Source organism: Nycticebus coucang, chromosome 4, assembly GCF_027406575.1.
Source record: "Nycticebus coucang isolate mNycCou1 chromosome 4, mNycCou1.pri, whole genome shotgun sequence".
Taxonomy (NCBI): domain Eukaryota; kingdom Metazoa; phylum Chordata; class Mammalia; order Primates; family Lorisidae; genus Nycticebus; species Nycticebus coucang.
Genome location: NC_069783.1, coordinates 89,605,881 through 89,631,560, shown reverse-complemented (window position 1 = coordinate 89,631,560; position 25,680 = coordinate 89,605,881). Strand labels below are relative to the sequence as shown.

At 42.6% G+C, this 25,680-nt stretch overlaps 1 protein-coding gene across 1 annotated transcript in view; it reads left to right on the top strand.

The window, feature by feature from the left end:
• ACOXL (acyl-CoA oxidase like) overlaps positions 1-25,680 on the top strand; it is a 395,512-nt gene that overhangs the window by 214,116 nt on the left and 155,716 nt on the right. The window contains exon 12 of the mRNA XM_053588707.1: positions 12,003-12,156. Coding sequence (XP_053444682.1) covers positions 12,003-12,156 — 154 coding nt within the window. The remainder of the gene's footprint in view (positions 1-12,002; positions 12,157-25,680) is intronic.

Here is a 25,680-nt window from a genome sequence, read left to right as displayed (position 1 = left end):
TTACAGTTCTAGCTTTAGGTTTCAAGGGGAGAAACAAGAGGTGGTTAATAGAAATTAATTAATAAAAATTTTCTTGGCGCCCTTACCATGTGTGTTGAACAGGACAGTTCAGATACATACCCTCACCAGCTGTCAGTCTAATCGCCCCAGGACCTTCTAGTCTTCCTGCCCTCCTGGCCTAGCTCAGTGTGCTCATGAAGCTCTGAGGCTCCTCCCCTTCCTTACCCTTCTTTCTTTCCCTGTATACTCACTGTTGCAGCGGGGAGTTAACCTGTAGAAAATCCGGTCACAGGAATCCCCAGGAAGGCAGTGAGGGGAAGAGGTCATCTCCATTTTAAAGCGGGCCTAGGGAGAAGTTGGCGCTTTCTTTGACATATTCTGGGCTTCTTATTTCTTTCTAGTTTATTGTCCTGCCGCTCCTCCTCTGACTTGTGAGGAAACAGCTTTGTAAAGTTAGTTGCAACATCAGAATATTTTATGCTAACTACCTCTCCCTACACACCTTTCCTTTTCCTTTTTTTTTTTTTTCTCTACTATGGTTCTCAAGCCTTGGATAGGTTCCCATCTCCCGCTTTCTCATGGGTGTGTCCTGCCAGTCACCTGGCTTCAAGGTGCAGAGTGTGGGTGATCGGAGGCTTGACAGGGTAGATGTTTACTCAGTGTACTTAGTCCTGCCGGGGAGAGCACGGGTAGATCCAGAGATTTAGGTGTAGGGTCTGCAGTTAGGTGAGCAGGAGAAACAGGCCTCCAGCCAGGGTCAGCTGCCCTGGCCTCTCCTCCCATCTCATGGGATTAGAGTAGTCAGCCCTTCCTTTGCAGTGAAAGGCAGTGATAGATGTGAGTGGGGATGGCTTCTTTGAGTGCACAAGTATTTATATTCAGCAGGTGCACAACACCTTGTTTGCGGGGTTGCCGGGTAAAAAATGCAGATGCCCAATTACATTTTTTTCCATCTTTTATTTTTATTATTAAATCATAGCTGTGTACTTTAATGCAATCATGGGGTACAACGTGCTGGTTTTATATACAATTTGAAATATTTTCATCTAGCTGGTTAACATAGCCTTCACGGTATTTTCTTAGTTATTGTGTTAAGACATTTATATTCTACATTTAGTAAATTTCACATGCTAATTTTAATTTCACATTTTAATTGCAGATAATCAGCACATAATGTTTCAGTCCATGGATAGTACACTTAAACTAAAAATTATGTGTTGGTTACCTGCAATTCAAATTCAGTGGGGTGTCTTCTGTTTCTATATAAATCTGGCAGCCCTACTTGCTAGGCCCTGGATGTTTGCTAGGGCTTGAGCTAGATGGGGTCCCTGCCATGTGGCTCTTACAATGCCTGTCTAGGGTCTGATCATATCAGGTTGGCCAGCAGGCCTGGGTCAGAGGGAGGTCTTTCCCCCTGTCTTTCCCCAAATACCTCCTGTAGGGCTGGAGACAGGAAGGACCCCCACCTCACACTGCTCATATTCTTTTGCGCTCAGCCAAGGAGCAGAGAGAACCTGAGGCCTTTTGGAGAACCTGAGGCCTGTCTGTTGTTGGAAGAGATGGGACCGCTGGCTGTCCAGCGTTGGGCGGTGCAGCGTAGTGAGGAGAGGGCCGTCTCTGGTGGCTGTGGGGAGCCTGGAGGAGCCAGCCAGGGCTTTCCCCCACCCACCCTCTCCAGAGGAGGTGTGGCCCTCCCCCGCTCCTGCCTTCATCACTCAGCCTGTACCTCAGAAGACACTTCATAGCCCTGCCAGGGTGGCACCTGTGGCCAAGTAGGATTCCTGCTTTCTGTCTCTGTCCATTCCTGCTTTCCGACTCTTTCCAAGAGTCACCGTCCCCCACCTGAAATGAAATCTGAAGCCCCACTTTCCTGCTGGGACCTTCTTGTGGCCCTTCCAGTGTCTTCTATACTGGATAAAACTCAAGCTTTCTCCTGTGGGGCCTGTGGCATGTGAGGACTGCTTCCCATGCTGGCTGCTGGCCGCAGTGCCTCCCCAGTGGGCACCTGACGTCCGGCCCTCACAGGATGGGCATGCTATGACCCCTGCTGGTGCCCTCTATGTTCTGACTCACCAACCGTGGCAGCAGAGTCCCTTTGTGTGGTGGTCCTGTGGCTGCTCACCGTTTCCCTGAGCTTCTCTTTTTGGGACACCCCTTCAAGATGGGCTGCCTGGTTCCCATCCTTGCACCTCTTTTCACTATCCAGGACATGATATCTCTACATCTCCAGTCAGCCCTGCTGCTCCACATCCCCCTCAGGTAGTCCAGGGCACTGCAAAGCCCTGGGCCCACATCTGCCCCTTCCTCAGGCCCCTCCGACCTGTACATACTGGTGTCCTCTGACTCCATCCAGAGGCCAATCCCGAGTGCCTCACAGCAGTGGCAGGAGTGAACTCATTGAAGGGTGGACAGTTGCCAAACTGCCCTGGGTTCCACCCCCAGCCCCTCCACTTACCAGCCATATGGTGAGTTCCTTCAGAGTGTGAGTGCAAGAACCTACTTCAGAGGGTCATCCCGGGAGTAAATGAGCCCCCACATGGAAATGCTCTCAGGGTAGGGCACACCCTACATGCGCCAGCATAGCATTGAAGAGAAGCTCCTTACAGCGTGTAAATCCTGATCCCATCATTTGCTAATCGTATGACTTTGAGAAAGCTGCTCACATTTCTGTGCCTCTGTTTCCCCATCCATAGAATGGGAATGATAATACTGGACATAGAGGGTTATTAGAAGAATTAAATGAGTGAGTATTTGAGCCTACTCAGGATGGTATACATATGGATGCTATATGGTATAATATATGCTCAGTAAATGTCGGTTATTATTGCCATCAACCCTGAGACTCCTCAGACTGTCATCCCTCCTTCCCACCGATTGCCACATTTTGCTGATTTTACCTCCTATATCACTCAAAGCCCTCTTTCCCCTGTCATCTCACCTGGACCATCACAAGCCCCACATCCCGACTTATCCAGCTTTGCCTTCCTCAAATCTGTTTTCCGAGCGTCACCAGCCCCCACTTGAAATGAAGTCTAAAGCCCACTTTCCTTCTGGGACCCTCCTGTGGCCCTTCCCATGTCGTCTAAACTGGATACAACTCCAGCTCTCTCCTGTGGCCATGGAGCACCTTCCCTCTCCTCCTCCCCTGTCTGCCGCCCTCCACTCCATGTCCTCCTCACGCCCACTACTCCTCGCATGCTTGTTTCCCTCCTCCAGTGAGTTCTGGTTATCTCTGAGACCAGTTCAGGTTGTCATGGCCAACACATCTTCCTGGAGCCTCCCCTGGAATATGAAGCCCCTTATTAGCTTCTTAGAGCAGCACCCTTGGCCCCTCTTGTCATTGCCCCGTGACTCTTTGTGACTGTGCATTCTGTGAGCACCAAAGTCGTGCGTCCCTCATGTGGCCTCCACATCTGGGAGTGCCTGGCCGTCTCTGCCGGTTACTGCAGCTAGTGGAATACAATTGCCTGCGTAGCTATATCCCACCAGGCTGTGGGTTTGGTTGGAGCTTTGGTTTTGAATCATGGGATTGTGTCTGAGGCAAAAGTTTCATGTTGTGAAGGCGTCCAAGAGGTAGCTGGCCAGGGAAGTTGGCAGCTGATATCTCCCTTTGGAATCATCTAGTGGGATTTGCTACAAAGATTAATTTCCTAGTTTAGCAAATGACTAACAACTAAAAAAGAAAAAAAAAGATACTTGCAGGATACTTCCAAAAGGATTATTTTGGGACTTCCTCTCCTTTTGTTTATTCCAGGCCCAATGGGCACCTCAGGCAGGCCAGTCTGGGGCTCTAGTAGGAGGGGCCACAGCACTGTCCACTGGAGTCAGTCATTCCCTTGGGCCTTCTCTTCCTACCCAACACCTAGAATGATAAAATTAAGATAATAGCTAACACGTATTTAATATTATTTCCTGATACATGGAACACATTTAATAATATTAAATGTTTAATAATGTTTTATATATGTTAACTCATTTAATGTCTCAAGACAAATCAACAGGGCAGAGATTTTTCTCTCTTTGTTTTTTGATTGATGTTTCTACCGCACCCAGAACTGTGCATTACACAAAGTAAGATCATATTAATATTTGTTGAATAAATGAATGGGTGGAACAGCACTTTACAGTTTGTAGAAACTCACCCAGGCTTCCCTTTGTCAAAAAATGAAGTTTAGGTTAGTGAAACACTTCAGACCACCTTCATCAAATGGATACTACTATTTGTACACTGTATTGTTTTTAATATAATTCTAATATCTTATTGCCAAAAAGTGTTGTTTGATCTTTTTCTGTAAAATAAATGTTTGTAAATTAAACCCTGCCTTTTCATTGATTTTGGTTTTATAGCTGTTCCGTCTTCATTTCTCATGAGTATTGCCGTAATGGTAAGGCGTAAGACTCGTGTTTGCTTTACCAATTCTTCAAGCAAATGTGACCCATAAGCAAATACCTTGCATTTCTAGAGAAATTACCTATTAAATAAACATCTTGTCACTTTACTCCAGCTTAATGATTTTAGTTATGTGGTTGGATAGCAGCCTTTGCTTTTGCTGTAGGATAAGACTCAATGCAACATCTTTTGCCTGTGTTGGGTTTGCCATGTATAGGTTTTATTGAAGAAACAAGGATATTCAGACATTAGAAAATGCTCTGTGGATGGAAGAAGGCATATAAATAGCTTGAGCCAAAAGTTTAGTTTATTATATGTCAAACAAGAAGCATTATAATGAATCAAAGTATGTGCCGAAACTATCAACATAGTTTTGCCATCTTAACAGGAGCGGTGAAGAAGCCTGTAGAGTGAGTGGGGATGAAATCGCAACAGGCATTTTCTATGGCTTGTTGAGAATTATATATTTTTTTCTTGCAAGGAGTTGTCCAAATCCTAGAAGAAGTGGTAGTCAGTCAGTACAGGTCTGGTAAATATGGGGGGTGACAGAGAGCTCCTGAATCCAGGTTCTATAGTTTGAGCACTGTTGTTTGTGAGACAGCGTTGTCTTGCAAGTGTCCTGTCTCTATTGACCTATCTCTGCTGCTTAATTGCAAGCATCCTCATCATTTCATCCAATTGGTTGCAATAGGCATCTGCTGCAATTAACCAGATTTCATGAAGCTGTAGTGGATAATACCAGTGCTGGACCCCAAAGTAAACACTGTTAGTGTTTCTTGATGAATATTAAGTTTGGGACTATTTTGACACTTTCTTATTCAACCATTGTGCCAAATGCTTGTGATTGTCAGAAAGAATCCAGTTTTTATCACATGTATCAATATGATGTAGAAATGGTTCACCTTTATGTTGTGGCAGCAAAGAAAGGCAAGCTTGGAGGCAATTTCCCTCTGACGCTCATTTAATTCATGCAGAACCCATTTATCCAGTTTCTTTTCATTGCTGATTTGTTTGCATGGTCCAGAATTGCTAGAATAATAACCTCAAACCTTGCTGTTAATTCACTTGTAGGTTGAGATGGATTTACTTCTACTCCAGCTTTCAGTTCATCATTATCCCCCTTGGTCTCAGGTCACCCACATGACTCATTGTTACCATTAAAATAACCAGAATAGAACTTCTCAAACCATCAGTGTACTGAGCATTCATTAACCACATCCTTCTCAAACACTTCATTGATATTTTGAGCTGTCCATGTTGCATTGGTTCCACAATGGAACTCTTTAAAAAATTATGATTTAATAAAAAAAATAAATAAAAAGGAAGGGTATGTAGGAAAAAAATAATAATATGAAGTTTTGACTTATTGATGGTTTCACAAAAATTGCTCTAAAATTTCTTTTGAAAGATAATCACAAGCCAAAAGATGTATGTGAAAGTAGGAGGATGTATCTTCACAATAAAAACAAAACAAAACAAAAACCAAAAGCCAAAAAGTGTCAAAGTGAAATGTCAGAGATCAGTGGTGAAACTTAGTACTTAAGGATATTGGACATTTCTACTTAATAACCTACGCCATGAAGTTTATAACATATGTAGAAAATATATGTCTATATCTATGTACATTGCACATTTTTAAATGTATCTTCATATATAAAATTTCAACAGTAGCACAATGGTTGGGAGAGTGTAATGCAGGTATCTTGTTTTGTTACAAGGTTCTTAATGTGTGAAGTTGTATAACACTCTTTGACGCAAGAATGTGATAGGTCAAAGTTGCAGATTTAAATCATAGAACAATCACCAAAAAATAATAGTGGCATAGTTAAAAAGCTAACAGTGGAATACTAGAAGTTATTCAATTAATCAAAGGAAGACAGGAGCAGAGGGAAAAGGGAACAAAGAACATAATGGGAGTAATAGGAAAGAATTGCAGGATAGTAGTTTTAAATTCAATCATGTTCACTGGTAATTACATAGCTGTAAAGGTTTTAAACAGTCCAGTTAAGTTTGGAGATTGTCAGACAGGATTAAAGAAAAAATCAAAATTCAACTAGATGCTTTCTACAAGAAATCCACTCAAAATACAAAGACAAACATATTAAAAGAAAAATAAAAAAAATTATACCTACAAACACTAACCAAAAGAAAGCTGAAAGGGACATATTAATATCAGATAAAATAGACTTCAGGAACAGGGATATTACCAAAGATAAGTAGGAACGCTTCCTAATGATAAAGCAGTTTGCTTATTAAGAATCCCTAACAATCTGAATGTGTGTGGACTTATAAAATAGCTCCAAAATTCATGAAGAAAATTGATAGTACTGAAATTAACAAATCCAAAGTTATAGTTGCAGACATCAAGTCTTTTGTTTGAGTAATTGATAAAAACAGGAAATCAGTAATGATATTAAAAATATGAACAATAGAACTAATGACTTAAATGTTATTTATAGAACACTTTATACAACAATAGCAGATTAAATATTCTTTTCAAGTGCACATAGACTATCAAGACAGACCATGTCAATTGAAAAGGATCAAAATTATACAGAGTATATTTTTTGATTAGAATGGAATTAAATTTAGAAATCAATAACAAAAAAAATATCTGGAGTAATCCTCCAATATTAGGAAACTAAATGACACACATAATTCATAGATTAAAAAAGAAATCACAAGAGAAATTAGAAAATGTTTTCAACTAAATTAAAATGAAGCACAAGACGTCAAAATTATTAAGAAAAGGTGCTTAGAGGAAAATTTACATTTTTAAAAAGGTCCCAAACCCATACCCATGTGTAAATTTCCATTTTATAAAGCTAAAAAAAAAAAAGAACATGTTAAGGCCAAAGTAGAAGAGAAGAAATCACTGTAATAAGAAATGGCTAAATGAGGATGCAATATACTAAACAACATATTAACAAATTGAATGAAAAATTAATGTTTAAGTAATGTACTTTGGTCAAAATTAAATCCAATTTATGTGAGAATTGGTTACTATTTTCTTTTCCTTTCCCTCACCCCCTCCCTCCTTCTATGTCTGCTCATTGCATCCTCATTTATAAGTGAAATATGTTTGTAATTTCCCCTTTATTATAATATTTTTTTTCCAATTTTAGTATCAGGTGTATCCAGATGAAGTAGAATGATTTTGAATTATTTCTTTTTCTATTGTCTATAAGATTTGGCATGATCTGTTTTTTAAATTATCTTTTATTTTTATTTATAAATATTGTCTATTTTTTGAGACTTTGGGAAAAAAATAATAATAAGAAGTTAACTGATGACTCCATACTGAATCTCAGAGTCAAAGCATTCTATAATAGACATACTCTTGTTTGACAACATGAATGTTACTTTTTTTGCATTATTATTATTATTATTGCTCAGTATTTTGTTACAGCAATCATCTGATTTCTTTTCTGAATGTATTTGTCTTCGTTTGTTCTTTACAAGGTTTTTGTTTCTAGTCCTTATCTCAAACATTGTTATTGTTATTAAATTTTAAGCCTTTTTAATTTTATGAAGGCAAAAAGTGGAAACCAAATAAACACATTTATATGTAAAAAAAAAAAAAAGGAAAGAAAGAAATGGCTAAACAATATAGAAAACTTAAGTCAAGAACCTTTTTTCTTCTTTCAACAGGTAATTAAAATTAATAGACCTTTACTTGATTAAGAGAGATACAAATTGCCAATATTTGTTATAAAAGAGGGGACATCTGTGTGGATCTTATGCATATTTGAAAGAATAAAATTAAACATTATTTTTATTGATGTATTCAATAACAATATGAACTCAACAAATTTCTTTTTTTTTTTTTTTATAGCATCCACCCCTGCCACCAACCCTCATGCCCACCTCCCCTCAGCATCCCCTTTCTTTCTTTATTTCTTTGCAGTTTTTGGCCAGGGCTGGGTTTGAACCCAACACCTCTGGCATAGGGGGCCAGCGCCCTACTCCTTTGAGCCATAGGCACTGCCCGACCAATCTCTTGAAAGATACATATTACCAAAAACGACTCAAAAAGAAACATAAAATATGAATATCCCTATCTGGCATTACTGGTGAAATCTATTAAATATCTAAGGAATGAAAACATACCAATTTTACGCAAACCTTTTTTGGAAGATAGGGAAGAGAAAACTGTTCAACCCATTTTACAAGTATTACCCTGACCCCATAAACCAGACAAAAACATGAGACCAATATCCCTTAAGAACAAACAATTTGCAATTGCATCACCTCTGTAGATGGCTCCAAGCTGATGAAGAACAACCAATGAATCATGACTCAGCACTAAATCTCACTTCCTCTCACTCTTAACAACTCTCTGGCCTCCCATGAGACCAGACTTCAAGGTCCTTCTCTGGATTCTTCCAATGAGTTTGAGGTGCTTACGCGGGGCTTAATGTGTTGACCACCCTTGACTTTACTACCTGGTCCTTGAGTTTCTTTTGTGTCTTGGGGTTTGAACAGAGAGGGAAAAAAAGAGTTCAATGAAGTAATTCCCAGTAATTGATCCAGACCACCACTTAATGTGTTGACCACCCTTGACTTTACTACCTGGTCCTTGAGTTTCTTTTGTGTCTTGGGGTTTGAACAGAGAGGGAAAAAAAGAGTTCAATGAAGTAATTCCCAGTAATTGATCCAGACAATAACTCATTTTAAAAGAGACTTTAAAAATAAGATGAAGAGGAAGGTGTTCATGGAGACAAAGGGAAAGCGGACCCCTTCGACTATAGTGTTTTGAAATACCATGAAAATGAAAATCAGAATTGAGGGGCAGGAGTTTATATGGAGGGAAACCAACAAACGGCACTCATTGTACAGTGGTCATGTCCACAGGTTGCTGGAAAATGAGGGAAATCAATGACACCATTTTGAAAGAAGAAGTTGGTCACAATATGTATTGTGCTGTAATGAATTTCCAACAACTTGATGGCTTAAAATAGCACACATTGATTTTCTTACCATTCCAGAAGTCAGAAATCCAAAACAGGTTTCCCTGGTCTAAAATCAAGGTGTCAGCAAGGTGCCTTCCTTTTGGTGCTCTAAGGAGGACCCATTTCCTCGCCTTTTCTCGATGCTGAAGGTGGCCTCCTTGTCTGGCCAGTGGCTCCTTCTTTTTCTTCCTTTCTTCCTTTCCTCTCCTCTCCCTCTCCCTACATTGCCCTCAGTAGAGTGCTGTGGCGTCACTGCTTACAGCAACCTCAAACTCTTGGGCTTAAGTGATTCTCTTGCCTCAGCCTCCCAAGTAGCTGGAACTACAGGCGCCCGCCACAACGCCCAGCTATTTGTTTGTTTGTTTGTAGCTGTCATTGTTGTTTAGCAGGCCCAGGCCGTGTTCAAACTCACCAGCCCCAGTGTACGTGGCTGGCACTGAGCTACGGGCGCAGAGCCGCGGTGGCTGCTTCTATCTACAGGTGGCCAGCTGACCCTTTCTCCTGCTGTGCCTCCTGACTGCTTCTGTTGTCACATGCCCTCTTCTTGCGTCCTCTCATTCTAAGGACTGTTGTGATTAACACTGGGCCACCCGCATACTCCAGAATCATCTCCCCCTCTCAAAATCCCCAATTTAATCACCTCTGCAAAGTCCTTTCTGCTATGAAGAAACCTATTCACAGGTCCAGGGATTAGGAGTTGGATATCTTTAGGGGCCATTATTCTGCCTTCCATACAATTCATTCTAGAATTTTCAATGAAAGTGGGATTAAAAAAATTATAAATTAAGAGACATATACATGAAACTTCTTGTGTATGTGGATGAAAGAAAACAGTATTTTGCCACATATGATGCATACTCACTTTTTTTAATTTTTATTAAATCATAGCTGTGTACATTAATGCATATTCACATTTTTGGCCAAACTTTCAGAAAAAAATAAATCTTTTGTTTAAAAAAAATTTTTTTTTTTTTTTTGAGACCAAGTCTCATTTTGTTGCCTTTGGCAGAGTCCTATGATATCATAGCTCACAGCAACCTCAAATTCTTGGGCGCAAGTGATCCTCTTGCCTCAGCTTCCCAAGTAGCTGGGATTATAGGCACCCTCCACAACACTGACTAGTTCTTTTCTACTTTTAGTAGAGATGGGGTCTTGTTCTTGCTTAGGCTGGTCTTGAACTCCTGAGCTCAGGCAATCCACCCACCTTGGCTTCCCAGAGTGATAGGATTACAGGAGTGAGCCTTGTTTTAATTTTTTAATTCAAAATTTTATTTGTTTATATTTAGGGACTTATTTTTTGTATCATAAAGGAATTTTAGCATTTATTTTTTAATGTGGTACAAGAAACTTTGTGTAACAAATAATTACAAAACATAAGAACAGATGCAAGATGTTAGAAATTTTATGTACTGCTGATGAATTTATGGCATTTATTTACCCATTATACAAGGCCAAGGAACTCTTCATCACTGTCAATATCAGAAGTATTGTCTTTCTTAATTTCTACATTACTGGTGTCTTCTGAAGAGTCACGTTTCTCATTGCAGTAAATTTTATCATCCTCAGTTCTACCCATAGCATTGCTGATGCCACATTTTGAAAACAATTTCACAACCATTTCCTTCTTGACACTGTTCCATGATCTTAGGATCCAATCACGAACCTGGGTGATGGAAGCCTTTTTTTTTTTTTTTTTTTTTTTTGCAGTTTTTGGCTGGGGCTGGGTTTGAACCCTCCACCTCTGGTATATGGGGCCAGCGCCCTACTCCTTTGAGCCACAGGCACCGCCCTGGATGCTTTCTTGATTCTGCCTGTAGGTGTTAAATTATTGTCAGCTGACCACATCCATAATGTCCACTCTTTGTTCATTGGGGCCTTAAAGGACATCTTTACTGATACATCAGGGGGTAAGCCATCAAGAGGAAAGCCCACATTATACAAAGTGCAAAAGCAATCACAGTGGGGTTGAAAACTCAACTTGCTGTGCTACCTGGTGGGCTGGTTAGCAAATTGGATTTTCAAGTGATTGTTTTTGCACTTTGTATAATGTGGACTTTCATTCCAAGTTGATCCTAAGTTCAACAAGACTGATTACCATATTCCAGGGCATTGTTTTGCATTTTGATATCATTATTGCTTTCTAGAGTTACACTCTTAATGCATAAGCATCAATAAAAGAATGAAAAAACATTTTTGTAGGCACAGAATTAGTACTACGCATGTATAATGCACATCCTTATTTTTCCCTCAAAAATTTGGGCAAAATATGTGTATTGTACTCGGGAAAATACGGTATTTTGGAATATGATCTGTGTCGACCAAAAGAGGAAGAGAGTTAAACATAGTTCTCTCTTTGTACTGGGTCAAGAGGTGCCTGGACAGATGCCCAGGAGTGATGAGGGCTGTAAATGGACTGGCAGGAAAGTAAACATAGGCAGAAAGCAAAGGTTTTCCAAGGGAAGGATGGTATGGCGGAGACGCATGGTTGTGGATATAGTCACAGTTCTGGTGATGGTGTTTGAAGGGCTGCGGAGGCCTCTGGCCATGACCTCCAGAGGAGCAGTGTCCAGCCTTGCACTCTACCCCATCCTGCCTGTCTTTGGCGTGCTCCTTCACAGCGTGCACTGTTGTGTTCATCATGTCTCTGCTTTGTCTTGCAGGTATGCTGGGGCCCTCCTGGACAAGGACATCTTCCAGGGGAAGGAGCTGGTCAACAGCCGCTCGCTGCAGGCCCTGGTGGCAGGGCTGAAGGCCTATAGCACCTGGGAGAACATCAGCTGCCTGCAGGACTGCCGCGAGTGTACCGGAGGCATGGTGAGCCTGGGGCCAGCGGGCGCATGGGTCCCCAGCATACAGCAGGTCCCAGGGAGCACACCCTGCTGTGGGCGGGGCCTAGGCTTGGGGGTCAGATGGAGCTCTCACCTCCTCCTGTGACTCTGGGCCCCTTACTTGTTAGCCGTATGGTCCATGTGTGTCCTCCTCATATGATGCTGCTGGGACTGATACAGACCATGTTTATAAATGCTTGGCCCACACTGAGCATCAGCAGGCTTGCTGGCGGTGGTGGCTGACAGTCTGGGAAAGGGCCACTGTGGGTTTTAATCCCTTGGTGAGAACACTGGAAATGACCCCATGGTTGTCCCACTCTTGGGGAGGAGGCAGAGGCAGAGGATGTAGAGACTGCCTGCTGTGTCTCCAGCCCTGGACTGAGGACTGGTTGTACAGTCAGGACCACAGGTGGGAGAGATCCCAGTGTGAGTCTCTGGGGAGACAAGGGGTCTCTGAGGGTAGCAGGGATCTGTGGCCTGTTCCACACAGCTCTGAGAGCAGAGGTGCCTGCAAGACTCAAGGGGGTCTCTGAACCCTCGTGGGAGCCATGAGATGGGGCCCCAAATGGTATGTCTGAGAGCAGGACACATGGGGCAAGGAGTGATGGACTTGTGACTAGCTGGCATGGCAGGACTGCAGGTGTCAGCTGTGCATTGCGTCCAGGCCACACCTCCGGGGGAGAATGGAAAGAGGGTGCCCCTGTTGGGCCTTTGGTCTGAATTTAAAACTATTGAATATTTGCCCCCCAAAAGCAGCTCTAAACCTGAAGGGGAGGAGGAGGAGTTTCAGCCTCAGTGGAGAAGGGGCAAGAGCAAGTCAAGACAGCTATAGAAAGTGAAAGAGGAGGGGCAAGTTTTTGGCAACAATACCCTGCCCTCTGCCCCAGAGCTGGGGGACCCCGTGGAGGGGTGGGAGAGGCTAGGTCTTCACAGGAGGCAGAACGGCAGTCAGGGGCTGAGAGTCTCTCCCAGGTGAATGGTGGTGTCTGCCCACCTGAAAGCCAGCACAATCATTCTCTTGAGGGGCGAGTAAAGGTGTGTCCATGATGGTGGTTGCGGGTGACATCCTGTGCGGATGCTGTGTGGAGTCCACATGGCACAGAAAGAATGGAGAACAGAGTTACAGCTTTCGCTGGGCACAACCGGCCAGGAGGTAAGGTCCTCTGAGGCCGCCAGGACAGTGACCTGTTGCAATTTTCCTTGGCAACCTGATGGGTCAGGAGGCCTCTGCCATGGGCTTGGTTTCCATCTACAGCTCAAGGTCCCTTTAAACCATAAGCTGGGAATAGCTGGGGTTAGAACCCGGGGTTCAGGGTGAGTAAGGTGGTTAGGTCAGCAGGTGAGACCTGGAGTGACCCCTCAGGCAGGGGCAGCCCACCCAGGGGAAGGTTATGGGCTCTTGGAGTTCCTGAGCAGCTCAGATACAGTAGTCCCCATGGGTGACTCAGCCTGAGGGTCCACACAGAGCCACCCGTGGGCTTTCAGTCCTCAAGGCTTGCTCCCTTGGCTCATTCCTTCTACTCAGTCCATGGGCCAGCATGCCCAGTGTTCTTGTGCCCCCAGACCCCTATGGCCTCCCTATGTAGAGGCTCTTCTGCACCCCTGTTGTCCTCATGAACCCCCTTCCTCTGTCCTGGCCCCAGGCTTGTCCTAGGAGGCCATGTTCTCCTTTGGTCATCCTGAACCCTGGCAGGGGTGCCCAAACTATCACTCCCCGCTGCTGTCCTGTGGTTCTGCCCCACCATGCCTGCCTGTGCCACCCAGGACTACCCAGAAGTACAGAAATTGCCTCTGCCTGCCTGGAGAAGAAACACAATGCGAGGGCTGCTTCTCCAGGCAGGGAGACCAGCCCTGTCCCCCCTGGGCCTGCAGACTCACCGAGCTCTGATCCCTGGAAACTCCTCAGCATCATGGGCCAGAGGGTCCTAGGAAGTGAGCACTGTGTCCTATACTCACAAGGCCTCTGACCGACCAAATATGTGGGCTTTCCACATCAAGTGGTTCTCAAATTCTCTGTGGACCCATCTGCCACCCTCTGATTTAACTCATTCTGACTCTAACTACCTGTAGTGTGTGCAGACACCAATCGTACCACCTTGGACACCAATCACAAGAACTGGGTCTCCTGATTACCCACACTTTTGTCCAACTTGGCTATAGATTGGGGTTCCCATGCCCTTCTCCTTAGGGTCACCAGTTTGCTATAACAGCTCATGGTACTCACTTAGCGTTGACCAATTTATTGTAAAGGATATAGTGAAGGATACAGACAGGCAGCCAGATGAAGTGATACATAGGCTGTGCTCCAGAAGGGTTCTGAACATGGGAGCCTCTTGCTTCTGGCAAGAGGGTGCTTCTGGGTGGCACGTGCCACCCTCCCAGCACATGCATATGTCCACCAGCCTGGGCCCTCCCTGAACAGGGTAGCTCAGGGATTTTCACGGAGGCTTGATCACACAGGCATGATCGATTACTAACTCAACCTCTGGCCCCACTCCTTTTCCCAGAGCATGGGGTGGGTATAAAAGTTCCAAACTTTTCATCGTGGCTTGGTCTTTCTGATGACTGACCTCTGCCCTAAAGCTGCCCAGGAGCCCACTAGGAGTTGCCTGAGTAGATGTTCCCATCACGTAGGAAAGGCCAAGGGATTCAGGAGCTCTGTGTCAGAGCTGGAGGCAAAATGTTACAAGAGTAATATTTTGTTGCTTGAAGAACATTGATAGCAGTGATGTCAATGCAGATTTTGAAGTAACGTTTTAATGGCTTGGTACCATTTATCATGCAGAAAATTTATTCAGCCAATCCCTCAAATTATGTCAATTTTTTTCATCATTATAAGTGACATGACGGGAAATATTCCAACACTTCGGTACCCAACTTTTATTATTTTTTTGCATGTCTGGGATTGTTTTGGGGGGATCAAGCGCTTAAATGATAATTGGTATTATTAACAGAGGTTATACCAGATGTCCACTCTCACTACCCAGCAGTTGAATGCAGACTACTTAATCGTTTCTAGGCAAGTGGCTTTCAAACTCTTTTGACCGTGGCCCAAAGTAAAAGGTACACTTTTTATTATAACCCAGTATTTATAAACATTTACATATAAAATAGAAAAAGAAATTTCATAAAACAGTGTTGGCCTCACTACTGTGATTTGCTTTCCTATTTTGTTTTTATTGTTATGTAGTTTTAACAAAAGCTAGTTGTGGTGCATTAAACTGACTTCATGACCTCCTGGGACATCACATCCTCCTGTTTGCAAAACAGTCTAGACCCATTGGTCAAACAGAAATGGCCTTTGCTATGCCTATCTGAGAGCCATCGGTCAGCAGAATGTCTGTGGTAATAAAAAGAAGCTGAAGTTTCAGAGGGAATATAGCCCAGGCTATAGTGTGGCTTCTGCTGTGACCAAAATATCTGATAATTTTGTTTTCACTGGAATACTACTAATTTGGCTTTTTGGAACTTAAGATTTTGTGTTTCGAATGGGACAGAAATAAAAGCCTTTAAGTGTCTCCTAAGCAACAACCCTTACAAAAACTGATGAATTCTTTATATTTGCTTGTCTTGTCTTGGACAAGCTTGTCCTTGGGGAGAGGGAATGAATGTGTACAGCAGCTTCGCAGTAGAGCCTGGGTGGGGGTTCATGCTCTTGAACTGTGGAAACCTTCGGATTCTGTAGCTTCACAAATGTGGATTCTGTAGTTTCCATAACATTTGCTAGTTGGTTTTCATAACATTATCTCCCTGTGTTAGAGAATCATGAGAAGGTCTTAGTTTGGCTCTTTCTACAGGAGCCTCTGCAGTTCTTGCTTTCTTGAGAGGATGGGCTGAATGTTGCAAGAGTTGACACTTTGTTGGTTGAAGAACAGTCTTAGTGAAGTAGATAAATGCAGAGTAGAAACAGAAGGGCAACCCTGGAATTAAATCATATTTTAGCTATTTACCTCCTTTGTTTCTGAGCTCTAATTTTTCTGATTATCTCTACCTTTGTAGCATAGTCTATCACTTTTTGTTCATAAAACCTGAGATACATGAGATTTTACACAAAAAAGAATTGTTTTGCAAAATATGATCATGAAATGAACAACACAGGTTAGAATTTCCTTAGTTCATGTACATACAAGAACTTCATAGCCTTAATGACTGCTGAGTAAACATCATTGCTAAGTATTGCTAGGTTCTCTTTATGTGTGGAACGGTACACGAGGTACATGTTCCCAAAGGCTGGGTAACAAGAGGGGGACACTGTACACTCCATAGAATTGGGAGGTCCTGGGATTTCAGCCAAATGAACATTAGGGGGCTTGTAACCGAGATGCCAACTAGTAGGCAGCAGATACTGTCTCGACTGAAGCAACCAAAAAACGCAAGATATATACGCACGAAGTCTGTAAGACCCTGGACATCAGGCAATGAAGGACAATGATCTTTGAAAAAGAGAAAATAAACCAGATGAGCTGTACAATATTCCCAGTTTGCTGCCTTGAGAGAGTTTTCAGGCCATGCCTGAGGAGGGGAAACTGAGGCAGATCCCAGAAAATTCCCTGAAGACATGAGGCTAAGCACATAAGGAGATGAAAGCCTGCTGAGTTTACAGGACAGAATACGACAGGAAAGAACTGGACAGGGAGAAAAATCAGAGTTCTGTAGCAGGTACCCTGGAATAGTCAGCCAAACATTAACTAGTGCCTGTGTGTGAGGAAACGACTCTAGGATGAGGAAAGAATCACCCGAAAGGATGATAGGGAAGAGGATCCAATGTTCACATGGGGATGGGAATGGTGGCTTTTCCAGCCAGTCTGGAATATCTTTATTTATTTATTTATTTATTTATTATTATTTTTTTTTATTGTTGGGGATTCATTGAGGGTACAATAAGCCAGGTTACACTGATTGCAATTGTTAGGTAAAGTCCCTCTTGCAATCATGTCTAAGACTCATAGATTGTTGAAAAACAGGAATGCTGTGTATAAAAAAAAAACAAAGATAAGCAGATTACTCATTGAAACAAGACAAGTAAGGTGATAGTGGAACAACATCTTTAAAGAACTGAAAGGGAAAAAAAAAATCAATCTAAAATTCTATATCCAATAAAATGAGGCTTCAAAAACAAAGGTATAATACATTTTTCAGACTTGCAAAAGTTAAAAGAATTCATCACCAATAGATCTCTACTATGAGAAATATTGAAGACAATTCTTTAGACAGAAGGAAAATGACATCAGATAGAACACTGATTAACACAAAGGAATGAAAAGCACCAAAAAATAGCAACTGTATGGAGAAGCTCATGATTTTTTCTTAGTATTTAAGTCTCTTTGAAAGATAATCAACTGTTTAAACAAAAATAATAAAAAGATAATGTGAGGTTTATAAAAAACTATGTAAAAGTAAAATGCATGACAACCAAAGCATAAAGGCCAGGAGGGGAGAAAAGGAAATACTCTACTGTAAGTTTCCTTAACTCTCTGTGAAGTCATATAATAGCACTTGAAAGTAGATGGTAATAAGTTAAAGATTGATACTATAAAACCCAAGGCTACCTCTGAAAATATATATATTCCATGTTCTATGCAGTTCCTGCTGCTGCCAAAAAAATTAATAAAATAATACAACAAAGACATAACTAATGAGATGGAATTATAACAATATTAAGTTAATCTAAAGAAGGCAGGAAGAGAGGAAATTTGGAAGAATGAAAAGATTGTTCTAATAGAAAGCATATAGCAAAATGACAAGCTTAAACCTGCCCATATTGATAAATACTTTATATGTAAATATCCTAATTAAAAGATTGAAAGATTGTCAGATTAAATTAAAAAGTAAGACCCAACTATACAAGAAACACACTTCAAATATAGAGGCATAAACAGGTTAAAGGTAAAAGGATGGAAAAACAGGCACCACGCTAACACCAGTCAAAAGAAAGCTGAAGTGACTATTCAAAGTAAATTCCCGAACAAAGACTGTTTCTCAGGACTAATAACGTCATTTCACGGTGACAAAGAATCCAGTTCATCCAGAGGATATAATAATCCTAAATGGTGGCTACCAAATAACAAACCTATGAGGTAGCTACTTTGGTCATGCCCAATTTACAGATGAGGAAACTGAGGTTGGACAAGAAGATCCAAGAAGATCCAAAGCCTGATGTGTCTGACCTCAGAGTGCACGTTGCTGTGGCAAAGCGAAGTCCAGAGGAGAGTGGAAAGTCACAGGGGGGCCCAGGGCAGCTGCCCTGTGTGGAATGAACAGGAGCCACTAGGTGAAAGAGACCTTATTGCTCCCTGCATTTAAACACAGATCTCACTCCAGCTTTAAAAGCCTCTTAAGGTTAGGAAGTCCAGACCTCCCAAAGACGAGGCGCTAAACTCCATGAGCCTTCATGCTTCAGATACCCAAGATCTGCCTCTCCTTCTAGTTCTTTGGGCCAACGAAAAGGCAGATACTTCCCACATCAGACACAGCACCTGCAGCGAACAGGACCCAAGTATGCCCTGGCCTGGGCCATCACGGCTCTTTGCTTCTCATTTGTTTTTGTTCATGGTCATCATACAGCCATACTTCCTGTATGTGCAGGCACCTGTATAAGTGTTTTCCTTACATAGTATAACTTACCTAATTCTCAAATTGAGTGAATGCTATTATTAGTCCTACATTACACAGTGAGGGAACTGAGGCCAGAGAGATTGAATAACTTGCCCAAGGGTAAGCACAAAGAAGTGGCAGAGCCAGGTTTCAAAACCAGAGTTCATCTCCAGAGCCCATATTCCAGTCCATGCTGCCTTTTATAAATTGGGTTGTGCTGACTTCTGCCCTCCACGCTGCAGAAAATAGCTAAGTTCTCCTTAGTGGGATAAGCACAGTTTGAATGTAACCCTGTGCCTTTGCAACTGTGTGAACCGGGCAGGTCCCTCACTTCCTGCGCCTCAGTTTCCAGGTCTTGTCCATGGGCGCGTCTTGCCGAGCTGCCCAGTGATCAGCATTAGACTGGACCTTCCTGTGGTGGTGGAAGTCGTCCAGCAGGACCAGCCCTTTATCCTATTAGATCCTCTGATGATTTCCTGCTGTTTCCTCCTGAGTACAGCTGAGGGAGGCAAGGTAGGATTTGGGTAGATTACTTACCCCAAACCTCTCTGGTGAGTTGGGAGAGGCGGGAACAGGAGTTGGCAAAGCCCAGCCTGCTTTTGGCACACAACAGGGTGACGGTCCCAGTGGCCAGTGCTTCATGCTTACACATGTTTCGCATTTCGGCTTCTCATCTCAGTATGTAAGTGGAGAACCAGACTGGCCTCATTTGAATGTGATGAAAACCCTCCACCTGCCCACGTGGGAATGCGGCCTTCGCTGTTCTCAGTTGGCCTCTGAGAGCCGAATGCCGCCGGCTCTGATCAGCTGCGTGACTCAGGCCTGGGCCACTTCTCTTTGTTTCTCACCTCCTTGCTTATCAGAGCCAGAAAGCTCTTAAGACTGTTGAAGTTAGCTATACTTTCACATTTCCTCTTTTCCCCATATTCAAGCTAGCCTAGATCGAATCTCCTGAACTCCTCGAGAGAAGGATAGGAGAAACGGCCCTGGCTACACTGTTTCTGCCTCATGGGGAGAGGAGGCATTCTGACAGATGGGATAGGTGGCCTATCATGGAAGGGGTGAGTGCCCCTGGGTTTGGTGTGGGTGGGGTCTCATGGTCAGGGCCCTGTGACCTTGAACTTTACCACAGGGAGCCTCAGTTTCCTTATCTTTCAAGGCCTAGAACTTGGTAGTTACTCAATAAATACTTGTCTTTCCTTCCCTCCCCTTTGGCTGAATGTGATAACAGATTACACTGTGGGATCTTAACTCTGCCCTTCCCTTTGCTCCTCCCACACTGTGGCCCGTTAAGACACATGTGGGAGCTTCCTGGTTAGGGACTGCTCAAAGGGGCAGCTTTGAGCCGAGAAGGCGAGTCACATCCTCCATCAGTGCTGACTCCAAAGCATCAGAGTCTACAGAAGTAGGGAAGGGACCTCAATACACCATGTGGTTCCTACTGCCCCTCTGCTGGGGTAGAGCAGGTGCTGGGGCCCAGCTACCCGCCTTGGGCCTTACACAGTGTGTCTTGTCCCTTGAGGGCTGTGCCCTCTGGGGCCGTCTTGTCTCTGCTCCCAGCTGCTCCCTTTCTCCTCAGTGTGTTCCAGGATCTCCCGCCCACCCCCAAAAAAGCAGTACTGGCCAAAGCAGAGTAAAGAAATAGCTGTACAAAACTGGAGCAAACTGAAGTCTCAGGAAAGATCTGCAACCTGCCCTGGCATGATGGTAAGGTTATCAGCTCCTTTCTAGACAGGGAGCTGCTGTTTGCTGCTTGGAAATGTCACCCAGCTGGGTGATGACTAATTAATTATATTTAATGATTGCATAAGAGAATGCTGAAGAAACTGCAAGTGTTTGTCAGTTTTTTTAAAGTAGGGAGATGCTGAAGCCTAGCTTGTTCAGTAGACTCAGTCCCAGGACGAGTTCCTCGGGGACACTCAGCACCACCTCATTCATCTGGCATCAACCAACCCTTGGAACACAGTCGAGGCCTGAAATAAACAAAACAGATCACTGGGAATCCCAGGGAGATGTCTCAAAGCCTGTGCGCTGCAGCCCAAGCCCTAACTCCACTTCTGAGGGCGCCTGGCCACCTCCTTCCTGCTGTTGATGCTCACATGTGGCTCTGGGTTTACCAGGGTGGTGTAGGAGGGGCAGAGGGCTTTCTGAAGGTGCTAAAAGCACTCAGGGGCACCCGCTGGGGTGGAAGAAGATTCAAAACAACTATAGCATAAATCAGACTCAAAAATCCTGGACCATCCATGGTCAGCCCCTGCTCATCCAGAACAGAGAATCCTCCACAGTCACTTGAGGGCCACCTCTCTGTCCTGGATACTACAGACTGTTCTCTGGGGTAAAATAGCTGGTCTTTGTTTCAATACCAAGATTCTCACAGCAATGCTCTGGACATGCATCTTTCAGAGCAGACCAGCAGGTCAGCCAGACTTTGATCCGACATGGCAGAGGCCACTTCCTCATCCAATATCTTAAGAAGAAACAGAGTGAAGAAAAGTGCTGACTGTTACTGTGGTCATGTGTGGCTACACGTCCAGCCGGCTGGGGGTGGGTAAGTTAGCAAGGCAGGTGAGTGGCACCAGGCAACTGGTGGCAGGTGGAAGGAGTTCAGGGTCTGAGGCAGGTTCTGGCAGACCTGAGAAGGGTCTGTCTGGGGTCCCAGTATTGACATATCCCCCCTGGTAGAAGGGCCTTCTCAGTGTTACCATGACGTCATCAGCCAGATTCTTTGCTTAGCTCCATCCTCATTTTTCTGGGACACCACCTGGCTTCTCTCCAACTCCTGCCCTTTCCATTTCTTCAGTATGAGATCTTTTTCTGGAGGGGTTGAGACCCTTCAAGAAGAAGCCCAGCATTCTGGGCTCTGGATTAGGCTCCTCTTCACCTCTGTGGCTCCTTTCTGAGCATTATGCTCGCAGGAACCTGTCTGGCTGTTGAGATTTATGACAGCACAGTAACAATCACTATATCTATAAATGATTCAATTTTGAATGAACTTTGTGCTAAGATTAGAGGAATCCACTCTTATTTTCTGAAAGAAGTTTTTATTTTGGACTCTGACAGTTCTCAGAGCCACTGCTAGATAAAATGCTAGAGGCCTGTGTGCGTGTTACCCCCTCAAGTCCTCCACCTGTCCTGTGAATAGGCATTACTATCCTTATAGTTTTCCCATGGGGGGAAGAACTAAGACTAGAAGTGAGATATAATTTATCCAGATAACTTGTGCAGAGGCAAAGGTTATAATTTAGGCCTTCAAAGCCAAGGCTATTGTCCCTAATTAAGGACTTTGCTCCCCTTTGTTTGGTGCTGTGGGGACTGATATCTTTGTTCCCTGGCCCTCTGGGTTCTGTGTTAATGAATGTTCTGTGCTTAACACTCATTTAACATAATCTGTGACTTTTAAACAAATCTGTGTCTTTTGCCGTTTATCTGTGGTCCCTAGAAAAAATCGCCCTCTTGTGAGAAAGTCCATATGTCATCTTTGTGAGTGTCTTATGTTAGCAGGCCCTATCTTGTCAAGCAAATTAGGGAGAGCGAGTAGCAGGCAGTAAAATTGACCCTCACCACTGACCTGATAAAGAAAAGAGAAATTGCGAGAATGACCCAAGGATAATCTATTTTATTGGCAACATTCCTTTGCAAGTCTCAGGCCAAACTTTTAAGGGCATAAACAAGGCGATTATAAATTTCATATGGAGTGGCTCGCATCCAGACATATGAGAGAGTAATGGGGAGAGCTGGCATTCATCCTGGGCCAATTTGCCAAATTTGAATCTACTGTATATTGTTGATCTTTCTCATTTTACCCTGCCTCAAGATAGTTCATAACTCTCCAGAAGGATTTAGCGCCTATCACAGAAAGAAAACAAGGAGGAGGAGCAGAAGGAGGCTTCGCAAGTTGACTTCTCAATCTGTGATCGGCTTAGTTAAGATTCTTTTGGATGCAAGTAAGAAAGGTCCATTACAAACTTGCTCAAGCAAGAAAGGAGAATCCATCTGAGAAAGGAGAGAGAAGAGAGAATGTTCTGGAATTTAGGACTTATGAAGACCAGGAGCTGGGATGGGGTTTGGAGTCCAGGTGTCTCTGCAGAAGGTCTCTCCATCTCTAGGGACCTGTGGTCTCAGCCTTTGCGTCTCCTGATTTCTGCCTGTTGCCCTTGTTCATCTTTGCATTTGTGGCTGCCCCTTGGCCATGGAATGTATCGCAGATTCAATGCTGAATTCCCATCTCAATTTGAGTTGGATTCCTTCCAGACTCAGTCATTTTTGGTTACGGAGTGAGCTCACGTATCGTGAACATGCCTACTGGTGCCTTGTCTCCGTGGGTGCTGAGACAGCTCTCAGAGAATAGTAGCTGAGCAGATACCTGTTATACATATATGTATTTTCTGAATAACGTTTTGTAGCTGGTATATAGAAATGGAGTTTAATTTTGTATGATGGTCTTATATCCAACAACTAATAATCTGTTTGTAGTTCTTTGAGGTTTCCTATGAAGATGTCATGGCATCTGTGAAAAATAATAGCTTGGTTTCTTCCTTTACAATTATTTACGTTTGTTTCTTTGTCTATGTTTTTAGAGTGGTGAGGACCTCTAGTGCAAGGGTTCAAAGAAGTGGTTGATAACAGGCACCTGTATTTTGTTCTTCATCATAAAGGGGATGGATGTGTTTACTCTTTCACCATTAAAGATATTATTTGGTGTGGGTATTTTGAAGACATTCTTTATCATGTGAAGGAAAGTCTGTTTTACCCTTAGAAGGAGGCTTGGGAGTGAGTGTGTGTGTATGTTTGTGTGTTCATCTTTTTGGGTTGGTGTTAAAGTTGAATATATTTGAATTTTATAGAATTATTTATCAGCTTATATTTTATTGAGATAATTGTACCTTTTCTTCCTTTAATTTGTTAATGTTGTGAATTTACATTAACAAATTTTCTAATGTTAACAAATCTTGAGTTTGGGGGTATATTCGACTTAGTCATGGGGGGGAGGTGTGCACACTTGTGTGAGTGTGTGTGTGAATTTAATTCATTTACATTGCTGATTTTGTTTGCTGGCAATTTAGTGTTTTCTCATCTGTGAGCGTGCATGAGGATGTCCTGTGTCATTCCTTTCTAGGACCACCCTTATCTACTTTGGATATCCAAGATATACCACCCTCATTAAATGACTTGGGGTGTTCCTTCTTTTTTCTATTTTCTGGAAGAGTTTTATAGAACTGAATTATCTGTTCTCTGACTATTTAGTACAAATAACCACGAGTACAAATGTTCTCTTTCTGAGGTTTTGTTTCTTTAGTGGTTATAAGATATTCACATTTTCTATTCCTTCTTGTGTCTATTTTGATAATTTGTGTTTTTCTAGTCATCTGTCAATTTCTTCTTAGTTTAATAAAATTTATCAGTTAAAGTTCATGGTGCCCTTTTATCTTTTTATTTATTTATTTTTTGATTTTAGGTAAGATAAATTTATGTTGTTGAGGATTCATTGAGGGTACAAAGAACCAGGTTACTGATTGCATTTGTTAGGTAAAGTCCCTCTTATTGTGTCCCGTCCCCAAGAGGTGTGTCACATGACCCATGAGCCCCCAACTTTTTCCCTCCTTCCCTCTCCCTGCATCCCACGTCCCCCACCCCCTACTGTGTACTGGGTCATCAATTGTCCTCCTATCAGAATTCTCCATTCTTGTGATGCTTTATTAAGAATAATGTGTTCCACTTCCATCCAGGTTAATACAAAAGATGTAAAGTTTCCATCTTTTTAATGGCTGAATAGTATTCCTTGGTGTACATATACCACAACTTGTTAATCCATTCCTAGGTTGGTGGGCATTTAGGCTGTTTCCACACTTTGGCGATTGTAAATTGAGCTGCAATAAACAGTCTTTATGTCTTTATGATAAAAGGATTTTTTTTTCTTCTGGGTAGATGCCCAGTAATGGGATTGCAGGATCAAATGGGAGGTCTAGTTTGAGTTCTTTGAGGATTCTCCATACTTATTTCCAAAAAGGTTGTATTAGTTTGCAGTCCCACCAGCAGTGTAAAAGTGTTCCCTTTTGTCTTTCCAACCCCCACCGTATCTGTAGTTACATATACTCCTTTTGCCATCTCTAATATTGTTTATTTTCCCCCACCCTCCGTATCTCTTGATCTATTTTTGTTTTGTTTTGTTTTCCCCCAAATAATAAACTTTTGGCTCTGTTGATCCTTTCCTCTGTATCAGGCTTTTCTATTCTCATTGATTTTTATCTTCAGTATTTATTTCCTTCTACTTTGGGGGATTATTCTCTTGCTCAGCCTATAGTATCTTAATTTGAATGCTATTATTTTCTCCATTTCTCTTTCTATATCATAAACATTGAAATTATAACTTTTCTTTTTAAACACTTCTTTGGCTGTATTAACCATGATTTGATGTATACAATTTTCATTTTATCGATTCTAAGTTTTTTAATTTTCATGATCACTTATTAGTGACTCAAGAATTAGTTTAGTATATTTTTCAGTTTCCTAATGTCTAGTATCTTAAAATAATAATAATAACCAACATTTGTTGCATTCTTACTATGTGCCAGTCACTAGTCTTCAGACTTCACTACTGTAGACGCTCCCTCCTGGACACACTTGCTGTCTGCTCTTGGACGCCAGCTCTTGGCTTGCTCCATTTGCCATGTTGCTTCCTCCCTTTCCCTCTGCCTGATCTTTGTACTTTCCTTGTGCAAAGTTTGAATCATAAAATATGTTTTGTGAGGAACTCACTGAAATAGGCCACAACCTTAGCGACATTCACAATTAGTTGCTGAGAGGCTCGATGTAACCCAGAAGGCAGAAAGCAGGGTAACCGTGTACTGAACATGCGTTCTCTTCATGGGGTGGGGTGCATTGTTTTTCAATATTTTTTTTTAATCCCATGGCACAC